The sequence below is a fragment of the Antedon mediterranea genome, chromosome 2 (assembly GCF_964355755.1).
Source record: "Antedon mediterranea chromosome 2, ecAntMedi1.1, whole genome shotgun sequence".
Classification (NCBI taxonomy): Eukaryota; Metazoa; Echinodermata; class Crinoidea; order Comatulida; family Antedonidae; genus Antedon; species Antedon mediterranea.
In genome coordinates, this window is record NC_092671.1 from 25,998,846 (window position 1) to 26,021,813 (window position 22,968).

The following is a 22,968-nucleotide window of genomic DNA, read 5'->3' on the forward strand; positions in this document are numbered from 1 at the left end:
TAAGGTGTCAACAAACCAAAGATGTATTGTCCAAAAGACACAGTTTCTTTCAAATTTGAAAAATAAGCAAGAACTAATTAACTTATTAGGATCGACTTTAGCCGAGGATGGAGTTAATGTTTACCATGCTTATTCAGCAGATGCTGACATGCTCATAGTTGAACGTGCAATACAATCAACCGAACTAAGTTCCAATATAGTGGTTGTAGCAGAGGACACGGACATTTTGGTTATGCTGGTTCGCTGGAATAAGGGAAATAACATCTATCTTAAAACAAAATTAACTATGTATAATGTGTTAGAAATACAAGAGAAACTACCTAAGACTGTTCTTAAGTATATATTATTAATTCATGCATTCAGTGGATGTGATAGTACATCTTCTGTGTTTGGCAAGGGAAAAGTTAAACTAGCATCAAAGCTTGAAAAAATCAGTAATCTAGAGAAAATTGATGTATTTTATTCAGACACCCCCACAAATGAGGGGATACACAGAGCAGGCATCTCGTTGATGCAACTAATGTATGGTGCTGATGAAGACATGACAACATTAAGAGTACGTATGTACTCCAAAATGGTAGCGAGGGGTAGCTTAACAATTGAGCGTCACTCTCCAACTGAAGGTGCCATCCTACAGCACTCATTGAGGGTATGGTTTCAAGTACTGGACTGGAGGAAATTAGCACATCATGAAATTGATGCCACCAAATACGGTTCAATGGTGAACTAACACCAGTCCCAACATTAGACGAATATGCTCCTATGTCACTCTTAAAGTTGATCTGTTGTAACTGTAAATCTGGAAATGGTAATGAGATGTGTACAACGAATAGATGTAATTGTAGAAAGAGTAAGCTTAAATGCTTAAGTGCATGTGGGTCATGTATGGACAAATGTGAAAATAGCTCATGTAACTTTTCATTCATTTTTCTGATGAAGACACCTAGGCTTTACTGACACAGTAATAATCTGGCTAGTCTCAACAACAAAAAAATCACCAGCTTTCGTCTAAGTGACGGTGTATGTTTTAAAGAAAGTTGATTATTTGGTAAAAATAATATCATTGTACGTCTATAATTACATGTAGATTTTAAACTATTACCAATAATAAGGAATCTTTAGTAAGTAAACGACTGGGAGCAATATCCAAGTTTCGGTGTTATTACATGATGAATAATCCCCTCCCCCACCCTCAAAAACATTTAAAATGTGATTTTTTTCTCAAGTTTGGTGCTCTTTTCACATATAAGGTTAAAAGTTAATAAAACCATACTTCTTGTCACAATTGTACATAATGCTCCATTATACCAAATAGGAACATACATGTTCTTAACAATTTGAGACCAATATGAAGATTATGCGACCAGTAGTTATTGAGATATAATAAGCTGAGGTCAAAGGTCAAAACGTCAGAAATATCATTTCTGGTCACTTTTGGACAAAATGTTTCATTATGAAGAATAGGAATATGTATCTTCTAAACAATTTAAGACCAAAACCAAGTCTCCATGATTAATGGTTACCAAGATACAAGCATGTCAAGTTGTAAGCGGCCATTTTGAAAATGGCGCCAAAAAAAAGTTTCCCATGGGCCAAATCCTTAGAACTTTTTTTTGGTGGTATTTTAGATTCATATAAAGGTTTTCCCATAAAAATCGCTTTGTAAATAATTTTTTCTAGGTTTGGTGCTGATTTTCCCTAACTAAGAGTACAACGTGAGGAGGACCTGTGGTGTAGGCTTAAGTACTCACTTTTTTATATTTTTTATACAATTTGGTGAGGATGGGATTAGCCTACCAGTAAAGCTTGGTTCCCACTTGCAACGTAAGTGATTTGACCAATCATAAGCGATGGATTATTCGAACAGTAGCTTGTCATTGGTCAACTCGCTTGCATTGCACGTACATCCTTGTGTTGCGTCTCTAGTGAGAACCACGCTTTAGTGAAAGTTCTATCCTATACGTTGTATGCCTACATACTTTATTTTGGAATCATTGTAGAGGTCTAACATTAATATGCTGTAAATCAACGGCTCAATGTAAATTGTAAAACCTACCATCGGCATGACATCAACTTTGTTTGATCTCCGCCAGAAAATCTTAAGAATTCGCTTTAACTTTCTAATTTTTGTAAAAAGTACTTGTCGAGCAGCAAAAGCAATACAGAATGTAAATACATTAATGTTATTGTTGGTATGGTAGGTGTGGCAACTCGTTGGTACGAGCAACGCATGTACGCACCACGCAGAAATTGCGCGACGCACATGAAATCTTAAGCACGCAACAACACGATCGGTGAAAACTTAAAATAATTGGGAATTTCAAGAAAGCTTTGCGATCGATACTAAATATACAAGAAAGAGAATAATACATTGTTGCAATGGACTATTCAGTCGTAATTATTTTGTCATTTTGTTAAAACTCTGTCTTAAATTTTACGAAATGGCAGCAAAATTGTCACCTGGAAAAATTTATTTGAATACGCAAATAATTAGCATTGTTTCAACAGTTTTCAACTTGAAATATTTTAACTACAATTAGGCCTATTCTTCTTACTATTAACAAGTTTAACACTTTTTGTAATGCTATATTTAGTTTATCTTACAACGCTTTTAAAATCTCTTACAATATCAGTTGGTTAATAACCAACACCTATGTATTGCGATGTGGAATGACATACATATACTGTAAGTGACGTATTTGTCTTTACTCTGGTTTCTCTGCATCACGCATAAATCTTTCGCCTTTTACTAAAGATTTCCGTGTAGAGGAACAACTATTGAGTTTTAACTCAATTTTTCTCAACCCTTGTTTTTTGAACGAGGGTAATTATGAAGTGTTAATGTCAGAAATGTAATTATTATCAAGACAGGCTACGAGTTATACATTTATATTCAAATGTGATTTTTAGAATACACTATATTTGGTCATAATGACAGTACCCGTTTATGATGTGATTTTTTTTATTGAAATCCTATCGCAATGGATGGTGCGGGTGGGGACGAACGCATACTCGACGAACAGTCACTGACCGATGCTAGGCTGTTTGGTGAACATGTCTCTGTGCGTTGTTGACCTACCATGCTGTGATCCCAGTCGTGTAATAGCGACTCAACATCATTTAAAACCTGTGAGGGTAAAACATACGGAGGTTGATAAGTCATTTGTGGCATATAAATCCTCGGCACATAATAATATGGTGTTTCCCCGCAGTAATAGTGGTAAGCCATTTCTATACGTCCCCGCACTACGATTTTTTCAAACAGAATGTGTGATTGCTAAAGCCTTGTTGGAATTTAAGGTACAGGTGAATCATTGAATTATCATATAATTTGCGGACCATGACCGAAGCACTTCCGCTTCGATCTATTCGACGAAAATAAAAAAAGGATAACTATTTTCTGCTTTATACTTAATTTAATGTAATGGTGATCTAATAACAGGCGTAACAACACATAATACATGTAGAAATGTATGTACTGTTTTATCTGGTTCGGTAGTAGGTGGGTAGAATGACAGACAGAATGAAACAAAGTAGTCAGCGTGTAAAACTCAAGGTAACTTTTAATAGGTAATCCTCCACAGTATAGGTGATGAGGTTGCAAATTGACAAGGTGTCAATGTGGCTATTTGGCAATGTGGGTGTGTGCGTGTGCGTGTGCGTGTGTTCATTCATCACTACAAATACAAAATAAATGGAAACGGATAAGTAACAATAGTACCGGCAATATTAGCATACGGGTCACGTGACCCAAACTGTCCGAGAGAGAGAGGCTCTCGCAGAGTACAAAACAATGAAAACAACGTGCGTCGGCCTAGAGAAGACGTCACCTAAACTGACTAAAATATAACTTTTAAAATCTTTTTATCAACAATTACAGCCTATTACCAGGATTCCTGGTTTATATAAAAACAAGTAATAAGGTTAATAATATTTCAGAACTCACCAAAACACTATAATTTACATAATAATATGGTAATTGGAACGCTTCAGGCATGTTTATATGACATTAACTGCGAACGGGTGCGCGCACGCCAACGTCCGATATTCGAAGCATATTAATATATGCGCCCTCAACGGATGACATAAATCTTTACAACAGCCGCCCCTAAATTTAGGCACTAAATTTAAAGTAAACTATCATATAAAGACATGTAAATACAAGGTATCTAATAAAAAAAAATAAAAAAAAAAAAACTTGAACGGTTACTGAAGCTCTGGGAGTTTGATCAGTTTTACAACAGGGCGTACATATGTCTTGCCCTTAACGAGTACTTCGGCCGAGAGCACTCTGCCATCCTCTCCGGGGAAAACTTTGGTTATACGTCCTATTATTCATTGGCCTCGGGGAAGTAGGTTGTCCATGATAAGGACGACCGTGTCTTCCTGCAAGTTCTCCGACTCCCTCCACCACTTCTGCCTGACCTGCAGGTTCGGCAAGTGGTGCCTGATAAAGTGTCTCCAGAAATGATTAATCAGCACCTGGCTATGTCTCCATCTTTTCTTCGTCAAAAGATCATGTTCGGTGTATATCACCTGTGGCATAACTGGATCTAGCCGTCCCATCAGAAGGATGTTGGGTGTAACCGCGTTGACATCCTTAGAGTCATTTGATACGTAACCCAGTGGTTTTGAGTTTAGTATACCTTCAACTTCTATAAGCAGGGTCATAAGAACTGGTTCTGTAACTAGCTGGTTGCCTATTGCTACTCTGAGAGCTGTCTTCGCACTCCTAACCGCTCTCTCCCATATTCCTCCGAAGTGAGGAGCGTTAGGAGGATTGTAGATGAATTCTACTTGAAACGGTCGTAGTTTGTCTCGAAGATCAGCTGTCATCAGGTCGAAGGCTGACTTGAGTTCTTTGTCTCCCCCTTTGAAGTTAGTTCCACAATCACTGAAAATCTTAGCTGGTTGGCCCTTTCGCGCAACAAATCTGCGAAACGACAACAGGAATGCTTCCGTATTCATGCTCTCCAAAAGCTCTAAATGGATGGCGCCAACTGTCATACACTTGTAGACTATTCCCCATCTCCTTTCTGTTCTCCGTCCAACTTTCACAGACATGGGTCCGAAGCAGTCGATCCCGGTGCAGTGGAAAACAGGTTTGAATATTTGTAATCTTGCGGCCGGCAGGTCTCTCATCCGAGGAATGGTAGGATTTGCTCGCCACCTCTGACATTCTTGACAAAGTCGTTGTTGTCCTTTAACAGCTTCTCTGCCTCTGAGAATCCAGTATCTCCTTCTCAGGTCTGCTAGAACACGTTCTGGTCCAGGATGTAGCAACTTAGCGTCGGTATGTCGGATTATGAGTTTTGTGATGTAGTGCTTTGGATCAAGAATGATTGGGTGCTTCAATTGCTCTTGTATAGCATTTGCTTCACTCAATCGGCTACCTACTCTTATAAGACCAGCGTCATTGTCCCATTCTGGACTTAATTGCTTCAGTCTACTACCTGTAGGTAGTGAGGTTCCAGTTTTCAGTGCTGTAACGTCTTCTGGAAAACAGCATCGTTGTACCATTCTCCAGGCTTCATTCTCAATTTGTTGAGGGGCCGCCCCATCAAACTTCCGGCCGAGCTGGAGCAACAGTGCATCAAAGTCCTTTAGGTGGCTGATCTCATTTGTAGCATCAACATTGACTAGCCCACAGAAAACACTTTTCTTGACTTCTGTGTCACCAGGTTGATCTTGGAGTTTGGGCATCACTGGCCAGTGGTCTGTAGCCTGAGCTAGAAAGGACGGTCCATATTTCCACCTGTGGTCGCTTGCGACTTCCTCTAAGGACATACCTCTTGTGATATCATCTGCTACATTCTGCTTTGTGGGCACATAGTGCCAGGTCATGTCTTTGGTTAAGTGGTTTATTTCTGTTACTCGAGTTCCGACGAAGACCTTGAATCTACAGGTTTCTGAAGTGAGCCACGTCAGTACCGTTGTGGAATCGCTCCACAGGTGCTTCGTACTAATAGGAATCTTCAAGGTTTGCTCCATGAAGTCCATCAGTCTTGCACCAACCAGTGCGGCGCAGAGTTCCAATTTTGGCATGCTTAACTGTTTCTTAGGAGCGACCTTGGATTTGGCTATAACGAATGCGGTTTCCACTTTCCCATCTCGCTCTCCGCGGATGTAGCCGACTGCACCATAAGCTCTTTCGGAAGAATCGCAGAAGACATGTAACTGGTGAGTGGCATCCTTAAGTGTGAGATATCGTCTCGAGATGTTGACCTGATCGATGTACTTAAGTTCGTCTTCCCATTGGACCCAGGAGGCTCGAATCTCGGAGTTAGTTATTTCTCTGTCCCAATCGATGTTATCCATATTCCACAAGTCTTGGACTATAAGCTTGCCCCTAATAAGGAATGGAACCAAGAAGCCAATGGGGTCGTATTGTCTTGCTAGTGTCCGGTAAATATATCGCATTGTTACAACATCTTGATGATCGTGATTCTGGCGGTATGTAAGTGAGTCAGATCCAGTATCCCAGCGCATACCCAACATAGGTTCTGCTTCATTAGTGTCTTGTTGGAACTCTAATATAGTGCAGGATGAGAGTGCTTCTTCAGGCAATCCCTTTAAAACCTCCGGTTTATTGCTAGCCCACTGTCTGACGTTGAAGCCAGCCATGCTCAGTACAGTCCTGATGTCATGCACAAGGATTTCAGCTTCTTCTGTAGATTTCGTGCTATCCAAACAGTTGTCTACATAAAAGGCCTCCATGACGGATCTTTTAACTTCTGGATATTGTTCACCATGCTCTACAGCTAGTTTCTGGAGTGGATAAGTAGCGCAGCACGGGCTACAGGTAGATCCAAATAACAGAGATAACCATTGGTAGATGGTAGGTTGTTTAGTTTCATCACAATCCCTCCAGATGAAGCGGAACAGGGATTGGTCTTCTGGTTTTAGTCGTACCTGGTGGAACATGGCTTTAATGTCGCCAGATATCGCTACTTCATGTTGGCGAAACCTCAGGATTACTCCGATGAGAGATGAACCCAAATTAGGTCCGGCTAGCAGATGCTTATTCAAGTTCAGACCCTGGAATTCGTGGGAGCAATTGAACACTAATCTATGTTTACCTTTCTGTTCGATAACATAGTGAGGGACGAACCACGATTCCTCAGACTTCTCGGCTTCTTCGGCTGTAATAATCTTCACTAGTTTATCGTCGACTAGCTTCTGGATTAATTGGTTGTGTTTCTCACGTCTTTCAGGCTTCTGGTTGTAGCACCTCTCCGTTCTCCTCATGTGTGGAATCACCGACTCAACACCAGCTCGGAATCGTGTACCGCTGTTATCACGCAACAGAGGAACCTCATAACGGTTCACTCCATCTACTTGAATCAGGTGTGTGGAATGGTCGAGATTGTTCACTGCCATTTGGTCGAGTCGAGAACGAGTTGCTGCCTTACTAGGAGGAAGTTCTTCCACCTGCCAAAGCCTTCTAACATCAGACTTCAGTTGTGATGACTCGCATAGGGTGAAGGTTGTTACAGTGACCGGTGGCTTGGTCAAAGGCATAGGAACTGGGCCATGCAATGTCCATCCAAACACTGTATGTACTGCTGCTGGAGAGTTAATGCCTAGCTGTATCATCGGGCTTCTATGCGTAAGCAAATGTACGTTGTCAGCTCCGATCATGACTAAAGGAAGTGCGTCAGTTATTTCTGGTAAAGGGACATCTTTCAGGTAATTGTAGTTCTCTTTGATCTCTCTTGTTGGGTACGAGTAGGTCCCCAGTGTTAACAAGGTCGAAGAAAACGCATCGTCAAGGTTATATCTGTTGTGAGTCTCGCCTCTTGCCGATATTTGTACGTTTACACTCCGTCCAGGAACAGTGGTTGTTCCGTGTTCCACAGTTTTCAGAACAATGCTGTCTTCATGGCCCTGTATGTGTAGTTTATTCATTCCATCAGTGAGCAGCATGGTTCTCATCGACCCATCATCTAAAACAGCGTAGGTATCAACTTGGCTGGTAGGACTGTATAATGTTACCGGGACGATTTTCAGGAATACGTCTCTGGGCTTGTACTGTTGACACAGACTGTAGAGTTGGTTGGTTGCCGCTGCTGGATTGGAAGGAGTGGACTGTTGAGATGCCGGTGACAGGGTGTCGTGCAAAACTGTAAGATGCAGTTCAGAGCACATCTTACAACCCTTCCGAAGAGTACATTCGGTGGTAACATGTTTTCTAGCGCAATGTTTACAGCGATTGTTATTAGTGATCCAATCCTTCATCTGGGATTTGCTTAGTTCTCTAAAGCTTTTGCAGCCCCCAAGGAAATGCTCGTTTCCGTTACAGTAAGGACAGAACATCCGAGGTAGTTTCTTGCTGTCTTTCGTATCTGTAAGGGTCATAGTTGTTGGTGGTCGGTGATTTCTTTGGTGATCCCTTTGGTTAGGTTTATCCTTTTCTGGCTTCTTAGCGGTTAGCACCCTTCCAAATACTGGATCTTCCTCTTTGTCCCTAGCCTTCTGAACAAATTCAAGTAGATGCTTGAGTGTAGCGGTGGTATGGTTCTCTTTCAACTTGAAATTGACGTCTTTCCACTTGTTTCGGAGGAATGTCGGTAAAATCTGCACAACTTTGGATAATCCCTCCATGGTATCCAGTTCCGAGAGTTTCCCCAAAGCTTCTAGGGTTCCGTAGCAGTTTCCTAGGTCATCTGCAAAATCTCCGAGTGTATCGAGGGTAACTGTCTCTCGCTTCAGTATTTTATCAGTCCAGGCCTTGGTTATTATGTTGGGGTCCCCAAACTTCTCTTTTAGCTTTTTAATGGCTGCTATGTAGCCTTCTTCGGCTGGTTTAAGGACACAATACTGTATTGAAGAATATGCAGCACCCTCACATAATGAGAGTAGATGTTGTAACTTGACACCATCATCTGGGACTTGAGAAACGCTGCTCTTGTATGCTGTAATGAATGCATGGTACCGTAGCGGGTCTCCTCTGAATTTTATCGGTTGGCTGCGGGGTAGAGCAATTGCCCGTAACAAGCCTTCCCAGTTGAAGGCGTTTGTGTCCAATGAACTACTGCTGGCTGTGGATAAATTAGGGTTAATGACATTATTATCGTTAACATTATCAACTTCAATAGCGGGATCACTTAAATTAACATCACTAACATTATCATCATGAATATCATTTTGATTACTTGAAACTTCATCATTAATAACATTACTATTATTTACATTACTGTCATTTACTAAAACAACAGTCTCATTTTGTTTCTTTTCTAAAGATCTAATACTGTTTCTTGTCTGTTCTATTTCAATCAAGAACTGGTCCTGGCAATCCTGCATCCATTTCTCTTCTGTGTTGTAGTCTTCCTCGCCCTCCACATGTTCGACTAATTCGTTATGCTTTAGTTCTACTACGGCGAAGAGGTCCTCTAATAAATCTGCCTTCCTTTTAATCTCTTCCAAATCTGGGTTCTCCAATGCAAGCATCCTCCTCAGTGCGTTGCCTTGTCTGGTTAAATTTCCTTTAGCATTACGTCTGTTGATTTTCAGTTGTTTCAATTCCTCCGCCATTTTTATCCGGCTCGAGGGACCATGTAGAAATGTATGTACTGTTTTATCTGGTTCGGTAGTAGGTGGGTAGAATGACAGACAGAATGAAACAAAGTAGTCAGCGTGTAAAACTCAAGGTAACTTTTAATAGGTAGTCCTCCACAGTATAGGTGATGAGGTTGCAAATTGACAAGGTGTCAATGTGGCTATTTGGCAATGTGGGTGTGTGCGTGTGCGTGTGCGTGTGTTCATTCATCACTACAAATACAAAATAAATGGAAACGGATAAGTAACAATAGTACCGGCAATATTAGCATACGGGTCACGTGACCCAAACTGTCCGAGCGAGAGAGGCTCTCGCAGAGTACAAAACAATGAAAACAACGTGCGTCGGCCTAGAGAAGACGTCACCTAAACTGACTAAAATATAACTTTTAAAATCTTTTTATCAACAATTACAGCCTATTACCAGGATTCCTGGTTTATATAAAAACAAGTAATAAGGTTAAAAAAAATTCAGAACTCACCAAAACACTATAATTTACATAATAATATGGTAATTGGAACGCTTCAGGCATGTTTATATGACATTAACTGCGAACGGGTGCGCGCACGCCAACGTCCGATATTCGAAGCATATTAATATATGCGCCCTCAACGGATGACATAAATCTTTACAACACATATTGTAGTTTAATACTGGCTTAAATATTTTTGTTTTATATAAACTGTATTCTAAAAAATAGTTCTTTTCTAATGAAGAATCTGGGAAGTTTACAATCAAGCAACAACACCACATTCTACGTGAATTCTGCTGTACGTGAACTAGCCTTAATACCGCCTGATTACGGTATATAGGCCTACAGTAGTAGCTTCAGAATAAATGACGACGCATTTGTTTTACCTTGATAGACAGAGCCCCAAGCAGACAGCCCACATTACAGATAATCTGCTCTGCAGCACAATACAACTGTACACGCGGTGATTCAACTAAAAGCAGTAAAAAGATTTTGGCACACAAGGCGTATCATATAATTTGCGGACCATGACCGAAGCACTTCCGCTTCGATCTATTCGACGAAAATAAAAAAAGGATAACTATTTTCTGCTTTATACTTAATTTAATGTAATGGTGATCTAATAACAGGCGTAACAACACATAATACATATTGTAGTTTAATACTGGCTTAAATATTTTCGTTTTATATAAACTGTATTCTAAAAAATGACAATTTAGAACTTAATTTTTCAATAGTACCTAATTTGGCGCCTTAAACGCCAAATTAAGTGCGGTACCTCATTATTTTGGCAGTGGTACCTCATTTGGCGTGACACCCCTACTGTTCTGTATCCCGTTTGTCTTAATTTCCAAGTAAAAATGAGGTACCACCACGTAACTCCTTATGATTAGGCCTATTATCATAGAAGAGTACTATACGGACGTCGTACCTGGAAATCACGAGAATTCAGTGTTTGTTGACCAATCATTTTTTAAAGAGCCGTATCTGACCATTGCATTGCCCTGTCTGTAAAATTACAGCAGGCCTACTTTATATTATTGTGTTTTCCCTGTTTATCGATACCATGAAGGAAAACGTTTTTGTTCAATCAGAAAATTTTGCGAGATTTTTTTTAATGGATATTATAATTTATAGTTATAGTTAGTCACCTGATTTTTGTGGCAAATCATTAATAGTTTTGACATTGTTAGGGTTAGGGACTATAAGACAGATTTTGGTTGCATGATTGTGGAAAACCATCAATGTGGGTTTTTCTTCATACAAGCTACAGCCAAAATATAATAGGGGTATATATTTTTTCAAAGTCATCGTCAAACGCTGAGAGTCAATACAGTATTTCAAACGCATTCTTTCACCTCTAATTGCTCACATTTAATTAATAATATACTGAAATAAATTCCAGAAAACATTAACTTATTGTGTTTTGTTTTATTTATTGATCGTTGTTTATCGTTTGTAAACCACAGAAAACCACAACTATAAAGAATAGAACATAAATTCACAAAATGCAACAAATTAATACAGTATTTGCGAGTGCAATCATGAAACATTAATATTATAAGTACTTTATCGAAACATATAAAAATAATTTTGCAGATAATAGCACGTTGATATAAAATTCTTTCTATTTACAAGGAATTCATTTAATATTTAAATTTATTTCAAACGAGTTTTATCCGGAAGATTCGGTAATTGAGTTGTCTACATGTGGCGTTTCATGTGAAGAGACAAATGATCAGAACGAGAGAATGCTCGTTCGCATAGATGGCACTGGAAAGGTCGATCACCAGTGTGTTTACGAGCACCCGATTCTGCTACTGTCCACAGGTGCTATCTGTAAAACTATAGCAAGTTATACACGTTGCTGTCTGCTATAAATGCTGTTTATTTGGAACAGTAGACTTGCGAACGTCTCGGTAACTACGATTAACTAGTAACAAGACCCTCATCCAGATTTAAAATATGGCTGATAAACAATCAACAACAATATCCGGTAAGCGATTTTTTTTTCCGTACGTGAGTTCCTCCATCGGTTCGTTTCGGACTCAATCGACTCTTCGGTAAGCCACCGATGCTCACTGATGCGTGACAGCAACCACAAGACAAAACGTGAGCAGCTTTTTTGCACGAGTGACAGATTTATACATACTAGAGGCCTAATACTATACTCACTGTAAATATAATAATAAATATTAATACCAGTACATACTGAACGTCATTGTAATAATCTATATATAAATTTACGTAAGGGCAAAATTCGGTAAATCGCGCCTTACTTCTAGAATTTTCACTCGATGGTATGTAAAGTTGGTTCGTACTTTCGGTACTGATTTTAACCGCCTGATGTAACCCTGTTTACTAATTAAATTGAGTTAAATAATTAGCTATTGACGATTAAAACGAATTTAGGTTAAACGATTTGCCCCAAATAGGGGTGTTTTCCGATCGTGGTATACACTGTCTAATGGATGTCCGTCTTGAAAAATACCCGCCAAAAAAATGCGAGGAGGCTTCGCATTTTTCTATCTCCTCCTACGATAATTGTTTTTAATAGCTGAAAACCGGTTGAACAGCTAGAGTACACCATCATAATGTTGAAGACAGGCCGATTTTCTTTAAAAAATACTATTTTGATAGATTTAATATACGATTATACAAATGTATTGATTTGCGATGAATGGAACATCCCAATCTCTCAGTCTGCCAGAGTTTGGTTTAACACAAGTACTGTAGGTAAATTTATGAGCCCTTGAACACATACGGTAGGTAAATATATGGGCCCTTTGAGAATAAACTTGCAATAGGTTCGGAAAATGTTAAAAACCAATTTCTATTATTTGAATCGGTAAACAGTTTCCATTTATTATACATTGATAATGAAACATGAAATATTCCTATTTATGTCCCTCGAGGTTCATTACAATTTATATTTAGTAGTCCCACGGACTTCATCTTAGCCACTCCCCCGAGTGCTAAGGCCAAATTTATGATACCCTACTTTCTATGTAAGTTTAGTTACAGTTAGTTCTTGACGATAATACAACGAATTTAGGTTACACCCTTCGGCCGCGAAAACGTTTCTGTACAAATATGATACCGATTGGCTTTATTTCATTCAACAGCGACCATAATCTCGCCAATTACAGGATAGATAAACTATTTTATTATTGATGTGCTTATAAATTAAGACTCATGTAAACAGCTTGATTACATCATTTTACAGACAAACGAAACTTTTAAACCTACTGTTTCAATAACTGAGTATAATACTGTATACGTTTTCATAAGTAAGTGCATATACATTTTCGTGTTTTCATTGACGAGATTGTAATAGTAACTTCAGTAACTATTACAGTACTTATTTATTATACGACACAAGACAATTGTATCTGACAGGTACGTACATTATTCTAAAAAATAAGTCTAGATAGATCCCTTAGGCGTCATAAATCACAGGCCAACAAATCAGTACTCATGACAGAAATTCGACCCAGTTTGGTTCACACAAATATTTACAGGAATTTCAACACCACAACCGATGATTTGCCCTAAATATTTAGGTAGACTACAGTTTAATTTTTCACTGAATAGGAGCTTGCATTTCCGATTTTCATTTCGCAGAATGTCTAGGTCTATTTATTTAGTTTGGTTCTTATAATATATAAATACAATCAACTTTATTACTGCGGTTCCATCACCACCACCACGTGTCGCCCAATTCCCGTACATACATTTCCATTTCTCCCTAATTTCTTTAATCCACATAAATTAATTGTCCTTTATGGAATCCAGTATTGGTTTTGTTGTCTCTATTTCTGAATACCCCAATTAGTACGGGGCGCCGTTTGGGACATTGCTAATTTTGTCGAAATATTACAATTTTGTCTACACATAATTAATTTTGTCAATACAAAATTCATTTTGTCAACACAAAATTCATTTGGTATTGACAAAATTCATTTTTTGTTGACAAAATTTATTCTGTGTGGACAAAATTCATTTTTTCTCGACAAAATTAATTCTGTGTAAAAAAAATTCATTCTGTGTAGACAAAATTAATTCTGTGTTGACAAAATTAATTCTGTGTAGACAAAATTCATTCTGTAACGACAAAATTCATTTTGTGGCGACAAAATTCATTCTGTAACGACAAAATTCATTCTGTGTGGACAAAATTAATTCTGTGTAGACAAAATTCATTCTGTGTAGACAAAATTCATTCTGTAACGACAAAATTAATTCTGTGTGGACAAAATTAATTCTGTGTAGACAAAATTCATTCTGTGTAGACAAAATGAATTTTGTTGCAACAAAATTCATTTTGTCGAGACAAAATAAATTTTGTCGCGACAAAATAAATTTTGTCGCGACAAAATAAATTTTGTCGCGACAAAATAAATTTTGTTAGCCGAGCCTACTCAAGCGTGGAACAAAACGTTTTTTAAAACATTTTGTCCCACGCTTGAGTAGGCTCCGTTTTAATATTTAAATTAGAAGTCGGAGTTTAAACGTGAAAAGGGCAAGACAGGGTGAAGCTATCTTTGACATTTGTTATTGGTTAAGTTATTATGGCTGAGCATGCCTCCGTCTCTATTGCTATCATATTAATCTATTTTATAATATCAGGGAACCCCTGAAAATATCAGATATGATCAGTATTCATACTTTGACAATTTAATATCTACGTCGTCAGTAATAATTATTATTATAATGTATTCTATATTAAAAAATCGGAAAATGGTTTTCATTAGAGCCCTGCTTATTACTTAAGTAAAATTGTAGTAATGGGGCTATTTAATATTTTGTCGTTTAAAATATTATTTATTAATCTTATAAAATGTATATACTTTATTTTAAAATTAAAGATGTATTGTCTCCCAAAATCATGAAAAATAAAGAATAGGCCATTATGCAGTTTTAATGAAGTTGTTCACTTCCATAAGAAAAAAGAACGGGGAAAAAAATTATTTCAACTATAAAAAGACAAAATAAACAGTTAAATTACCCAAAAACTCATTGGCTTCCAGACAATTTGACAATTTTTTGCTTTAAATTACAGTTTTTTCAGGTAAATAATTTTTTTTCAGACCCAATTTTTTGTGAAAGTGAATAACTATTATGTGACATTAAAATAACATATTCAACAAAAAGATTTAAAAAAAACATTTTTTCAGGGGACAATATATCTTTAAGATAATAATAATCATTGCAGAAAGAAAAAAAAAGCATTTAAAGAACTGAGTACAAAAGATTGCTCACGTTAGTTTTATTATAACAATCATCCACCCTGCGAAACCTAATAACCTTTAACCTACAGTAGTAAGTAGGCCAGGTAGCCTATGTTGGCTAGGTTCAGGACTGATTGCCCATAAAACCTTCGATGTATAAATATCAACACCCCAGACAGTGTAATAATGACCTTTCCAGACCGAAAACCATTCTGCCCGAAATTACAATACTTTCTCGATACAACTCCATATTTTATTAGTGGAAAATGCATTTTTATTTAAAATCAATCTTATCAAGCCAGGCAAAGACTGAATACGTACATTAAAAGTACAAAGAACAATGTAAACCTATAAACAAGTATTTGCAATTACCAATGTATAATAAATAAAATCAATCATGGAGAAGGTGGAAAGATTATATACACTGCCATGGGAATGGATACTTGAGTGGCGCCATAGTTGCGTGAACACCCATATAACTATTTGGTCAAAGTTAAATTATATCTTTCGAGGGTGTAAATATATAATAATATGCAACCGAGAGTAAAATTAATAGTTAAACGTAAATTTTAAATTAAATTTAACTTTTTAACGACAATTTGCAATATCATAATCTATGGCGTACCAAACTGTCATTTATTTAGGCAACTAAAATATCTTAGTTTTTAATAGATGTAGTTAGTTTACAATATATATCTTAGGTTCCAATAGAGATATATCCCTGTTATAACCAAGATATCTTTTCAATAAAGATATCTCTATTATTCCAATTAATATATGTCTTAAGAGATATATCATAGTTTTGTTCCCTTGAGTTAGGCCTATTAGCAATTCCTATCAAATAAACTTGGTAGGCCTATATAGACGACGCAATTCCCATAAGAATAAATAGGCCTATACTAACTATTATATTAAAATAAATGTAATAACTAAAATCATTTCATTACTACTCAACTTATCAGATGTTATCGTAAATAGTGTTGTCATTTTCTTTATCAATATTAATATCGGTATCGATATAAATCTTCAACCATCTTTAATATTTATTACTAAAATTGGTAGGCATATAGGGCTACCCCGGAGGGCTACGTGTTCCGTTTTGCTGAATCGGAATTAATTTTAAGTATACAATAATATTGTTATACGTCAGTATAAACTGTACTTATACTCGACGCAAAGTATTCAAGTTCACCGGTGTAGAGGAGGTCGTAAAATGATATTCGCGAGCTGTTTGATCGTAGGCCTATAACTGTCAATATTCGAGTTTCCAATAACAACCCCGCCTTCTAATTTAAATGTTAAAACGTTTTGTCCCACGCTTGAGTAGGCTCGGCTAACAAAATTTATTTTGTCGCGACAAAATAAATTTTGTTGCAACAAAATGAATTTTGTCTACACAGAATGAATTTTGTCTACACAGAATGAATTTTGTCTACACAGAATAAATTTTGTCTACACAGAATACATTTTGTCGCCACAGAATTAATTTTGTCTACACAGAATTAATTTTGTCAACACAGAATTAATTTTGTCTACACAAAATGAATTTTGTCGTTACAGAATGAATTTTGTCGCCACAAAATGAATTTTGTCTACACAGAATTAATTTTGTCAACACAGAATTAATTTTGTGTACACAGAATGAATTTTGTTTACACAGAATTAATTTTGTCGAGACAGAATTAATTTTGTCGAGACAGAATTAATTTTGTCGAGACAAAATGAATTTTGTCAAGACAAAATTAATTTTGTCCACACAGAATAAATTTTGTCAACACAAAATGAATTTTGTCAATACAAAATGAATTTTGTGTTGACAAAATGAATTTTGTATTGACAAAATTAATTATGTGTAGACAAAATTGTAATATTTCGACAAAATTAGCATTGTCCCATACGGCGCCCCGTAAATTAGGGGGACACTTCCGTTTTTGTTTAGTGTCCCAAAAAAGTCCCCGTCCGTGGATTCTACTGTATTCGAGAACCATCTGTGAGCACCCCTAGATGGTACGCGAGCGAAGCGAGCGTGCCATCTAGTAATAATAATAGGCCTAGAATTTTAATAATATAATACTGTATAGGCAGACACAAACCAATGTATGTACCATCAGATTCACAAACAGTAACACACACACACAGCAGCAGCACTTTGTTGGTCGTCACAAGCAAGGCCTAGCTAGCCTTGCCCTACGTACGTGTGCTTCAATGTAGTACATGTCCATCTACAGACAGTACTATTTTTTATTTTAATAAAATGAAGTAGTAGGTTAGAAATTATATGTACAGAAGTAACACTAACGGATGTTTTTATCAAGAAAATTACAATTTTCTTCAGGTTTTTAAGTGTAACATTTGAAAAATTGTATACATATAGGCCTAGGTATTAGTATTAGTAACATGTATTCTTGTAAGTTGTAATGTATAGAAACACATGCTTGCTTATAAAGCGTTTAATATTGTGTTAATTTAATAATTATTGATATCTTGGCCGGTGGAAATTTTGAATTAAAATGAACAATTTAAAAAAAAAAAATTATTTCAGAAACCATAATAAAAAAAATAAATCAAGAATATTGAATACAGAAAACCGATCTTCATGACAAGATGATAGTATCACATATAATTATAAGCTTCCTGGAAAATGTGTTACAGTATTATTAAATGCATTTGTACTATTGCAGTCGTGTCAGTACCGTAATTGAATGTTTTTTACTTTGCATGTATTTTTTATGATTTTCAAAATTACATATACACATAATAAACAATAATATTAGTTGTAGGCCTATAACTTAATTAAAACTCCAAAATTGCCTATATTAAAAGTCTGAAATCTTTATTTTTCAAGATTGGGGATAATTAATAATACATACACCTTTAACGTAAAATTTCCATTACCTTACAATATAAATATTAATTTAATGATATTATTTTAAAGGGTATAAAAAACATACAATGTGCATAGGAATTCCTACTGTACATAACCATTTTAAATTCAAAAGTAATACCTTGCATAGGCTTACACAAGCTTGGCTATGTTGGCTAGGCTAGCCATGGGCTAGCTACAATACCATAAACGATAAGAAAAGAGCCTCTCGTTCGTGACAAAAGGTCGTTCAACTTCAAAAAATAATATTTGATACGACCTACTATTGGGTCGTAGACCTAAATATCTTCAATATGCTATTGGGTTTTTAATGTAATTACTAAGTAGGCCTAGTATTTATTAATTAATGTCAACAAAACTCGTATTTAGTGTAGATTCATTTTATATGAGAGCCTGTGTGAAAGTATTAGCTCGCGGTTTGTAAATGTAAATTGTATTATATTGTCACGCATCAGTGAGCTGACTTTACCGAATACCGAAGAGAGTCGATTGAGTCCGAAACGAACCGATGGAGGAACTCTCGTACGGAAAAAACAAGCACGAATGTGCAATACTCGGGGTACAGCGAAAGAAGCTGTATACAGACGTATACAGTTAGAAAGTTAAAGAAAAATAGGTTTCGCCAGGGCTCGAACCGGGACCTTCTGCGTGTTACGCAGACTTGACAACCACTACACTACGAAACCTCTTGCATTAAAATTGTGGGTTACAGAAAGTTTTTTAATTCATTTAAATTACAAATAAATGGTAATAAGCACAAAGCAAAATAAACATGTGTAAAAGTGATAATTACCGATTACACAAAATAAGTATTAAAAAAAATAATAATAAGATATACTGTGTATAATTATCATATTGCGTATACAGTACTTTTCACCATAAAGTTAAAAAAAAGGTTTAGCCCGGGCTCGAACCAGGTACCTTCTGCGTATTGAGCAAACGTGATAACCACTACGCCAAGAAGCCGCATATAACTACATAACGCTGTGGTGTGTGTCACACATTGTGGCTTCTTAATTAAACAAATTAATTAACAAACAAGCACGAATGTGCAATACTCGGGGTACAGCGAAAGAAGCTGTAATGACGTAAAGACCGGATGTAACGTAACATACACATCAATAACCGCGCTACCAAATACGGCTATACGGTACCATCTTCGAGACGTGATATGGCTGCATCCGGTATGAAATTAAAAAATCCGGCTCTATAGCTTTGAGGACATGTCTCTGTAGTATATTCATGCTAAATCCGAGCTCAATACTACAACGAAAGAGAAGAGTATTTACCGATTACAGAAAATAAATATTTAAAAAAATAATAAAAATAAGATATACTGTGTATAATTATCATATTGCGTAAAGGACCCCTTGAAACTTTCATCCGTCGGGCTGGTAAAATGATTGGTCTGGAACTGCCTTCCTTTACCGATGTGCACCTAGAACACCTCCAGAAAGATTTCGATCGCATTGAGTCGGATGCCTCTCATCCTCTCCACAAAGTAATCATAGACCAACTTAATCCAAGTGGTAGATTGAGGCTCCTCAGTGTGAAAACAAATCGATTTGCTAAATCCTTTATTCCCTCCGGTATCATCTAGTACAACAGGAAGTCAAGAAGATAATTTTATCTTGTAATTTTTTAGATGTTTTTATAAGAATGGTTTTATGCTATATTTATTTTTATTGTGTGTTCTTTGTTATTATGATGAGCAATGAATTTCCTTTTTGAGGATCAATAAAAGTTATCTTATCTTATCTTATCTTATCTTATACACTACTTTTCACCATAAAGTTAAAAAAAAAAGGTTTCGCCCGGGCTCGAACCAGGTACATTCTGCGTGTTTTTAAGTAAACATGATAACCACTACGCCAACAAGCCGCATATAACTACATAGCGCTGTGGTGTGTGTCACACATTGTGGCTTCCTAATTAAACAAATTAATTAACAAAAAAGCACGAATGTGCAATACTCGGGGTACAGAGAAAGAAGCTGTATATAGACGTATACAGTTAAAGTTAAAGAACAACAACCACTACACTACGAAACCTCTTACATTAAAAATGTGGGTTACAGAAAGTTTTTTAATCCATTTAAATTACAAATAAATGGTAATAAGCACAAAGCAAAATAAACATGTGTAAAAGTGATAATTACCGATTACACAAAATAAGTATTTTAAAAAATAATAAAAATAAGATATACTCTGTATAATTATCATATTGCGTATACAGTACTTTTCACCATAAATTAAAAAAAAAAGGTTTCGTCCGGGCTCGAACCAGGTACCTTCTGCGTGTTAAGCAAACGTGATAACCACTACGCCAAGAATCCGCATATAACCATATAACTACATAACGCTGTGGTGTGTGTCACACATTGTGGCTTCTTAATTAAACAAATTAATTAACAAAAAATTAAAAATCCGGCTCTATAGCTTTGAGGACATGTCCCTGTAGTATGTTCATGCCAAATCCCAGCTCAATACTATAACGAATAAGGGAGGAGTAGTACTTTAAAAATCGCACTTTTTACTCAATAGTGTCCAGATGGAGGAAGAGAAGGAGAAAATGAGTAAGTACTAGACTCGGGTACCCCGAGTAAAAAGCACGAATGTGCAATACTCGGGGTACAGCGAAAGAAGCTTTATACAGACGTATACAGTTATTTCACCATAAAGTAAAAGAAACCCGAGGTTTCGCCTCGGCTCGAACTGGGACCTTCTGCGTGTTAAGCAGACTTGACAACCACTACACTACGAAAACCACTTACACTAAAAATGTGGGTTACAGAAAGTTTTTTAATCCATTTAAATTACAAATAAATATGGTAATAAGCACAAAGAAAAATAAACATGTGTAAAAGTGATAATTACCGATTACACAAAATAAGTATTTAAAAAAATAATAAAGATAAGATATACTGTGTATAATTATCATATTGCGTATAGAGTACTTTTCACCATAAAGTTTAAAAAAAAAGGTTTCGTCCGGGCTCGAACCAGGTACCTTCTGCGTGTTAAGCAAACGTGATAATCACTACGCCAAGAATCCGCATATAACCATATAACTACATAACGCTGTGGTGTGTGTCACACATTGTGGCTTCTTAATTAAACAAATTAATTAACAAAAAATTAAAAATCCGGCTCTATAGATTTGAGGACATGTCCCTGTAGTATGTTCATGCCAAATCCCAGCTCAATACTACAACGAATAAGGGAGGAGTAGTACTTTAAAAATCGCACTTTTTACTCAATAGTGTCCAGATGGAGGAAGAAGAGGAGAAAATGAGTAAGTCCTAGACTCGGGTACCCCGAGTAAAAATCGCATCCGGTAAAGTGTACAGCAGTACAGACTTTTTGGTGTTGTTAATGAAGCAACAAATACAACAACAGAGTCTTCTGATACAGCAGATGATGGATAACCAAGAACGTTTACATCGGGAAGATATTGAAAGGAAAGAAGGTCTATGTCGGAAAGATATGACGGTCTGTACGGACGGAATTTTATTTAGGCATGTTTTTACTAAACACCAGACAGAACCCATAGAGAAATTAGTGGTTTTATATCCTTGCAGTAATAGTGTTTTGAAATTTTCACATGATGTTTCATTGAAAGAGTATTGTAAAGCCTCAAAGTATAAAACTAAATTTAAGGCCCCGATGATTCCTATGTCAGTAATTGTTAGTGAACCATTCCGACAAATTTACATGAATATTGTTGGTTCATTATTAGTAATTATTAATAATTATTTTCTATGTTATTATGGTGTAATTAAGTTTTATAGACTAGGAGTGGGTTAAGTTTTGACACGTCCGTGTATAATAGCCCCTCAAAACTCCAAGGAAGAGTTTTGAGCTCAGAAAGAGGGGGGAGTGTAATAAATTACCATTTATATAGAGTAACATAGTATTTACATGAACATTCTAGAATAAGATGTTTTGATTTAAGAAACCATGTGTAATTAATAAGAACAATCAAGAACATTCCAGTATGCTATTAATAGAAACTGTAATCAATAGAATAAGAAGAAGTATAAGGAATGATATAGAAGGTTATGAACATATTGTATATAAGGGGAAGTATGACAATTGTAAGAGGGAGAAGGATTTTTGATTGAAGCATTTATTTTGAAGAAGGTTGTTGGATTAGAGGTTGGATTAGAGGTTGGATATTATATTGTAAAGTTATTGTGAAGCTGTTGTTTAAAGTGCTTACTGGATTGTTAAAAGTTGAAGTTGATTGAAATTAAAGCTTTGTTTTGAGTTATTTTTACAACTTTGTGGATTTTGTGTGTATACTTTTATGTCACAAGGGAGTTCCTAAAGTATTTTCAACCGCTCGGAAACATACGTGAGAGGAGTTCGTGACGCTATACAAAATATTTACTCGCATACAGCTCAGGAAAAGATCGGTAATTTGACTAGAGTACCACGTGAGGAGGACCTGTGGTGTAGGCTTAAGTACTCACTTTTTTATATTGTTTATACAATTTGGTGAGGGTGGGATTAGCCTACCAGTAAAGCTTGGTTCCCACTCGCAACGTAAGTGATTTGACCAATCATAAGCGATGGATTATTCGAACAGTAGCTTGTCATTGGTCAACTCGCTTGCGTTGCACGTACGTCCTTGTGTTGCGTCTCCAGTGGGAACCACGCTTTAGTGAAAGTTCTATCCTATACGTTGTATGCCTATACATACATACTTTAACTCAATTTTTCTCAACCCTTGTTTTTTGAACGAGGGTAATTATGAAGTGTTAATGTCAGAAATGTAATTATTATCAAGACAGGCTACGAGTTATACATTTATATTCAAA

At 36.5% G+C, this 22,968-nt stretch overlaps 1 protein-coding gene and 1 non-coding gene across 2 annotated transcripts; one reads left to right on the plus strand and one right to left on the minus strand.

The window, feature by feature from the left end:
• The first annotated feature begins 2,705 nt into the window (after window positions 1–2,705).
• On the plus strand, window positions 2,706–2,825 carry LOC140041283 (U5 spliceosomal RNA). The gene has a single exon (XR_011842890.1). It is a non-coding gene; the product is annotated as a U5 spliceosomal RNA (small nuclear RNA).
• Window positions 2,826–4,335: 1,510 nt separating this feature from the next.
• LOC140039385 (uncharacterized) lies at window positions 4,336–9,534 on the minus strand. The gene has a single exon (XM_072084986.1). It carries the CDS (start codon window positions 9,532–9,534, stop codon window positions 4,336–4,338), a length of 5,199 nt encoding a protein of 1,732 aa, XP_071941087.1.
• Between the last annotated feature and the right edge of the window lie 13,434 nt (window positions 9,535–22,968).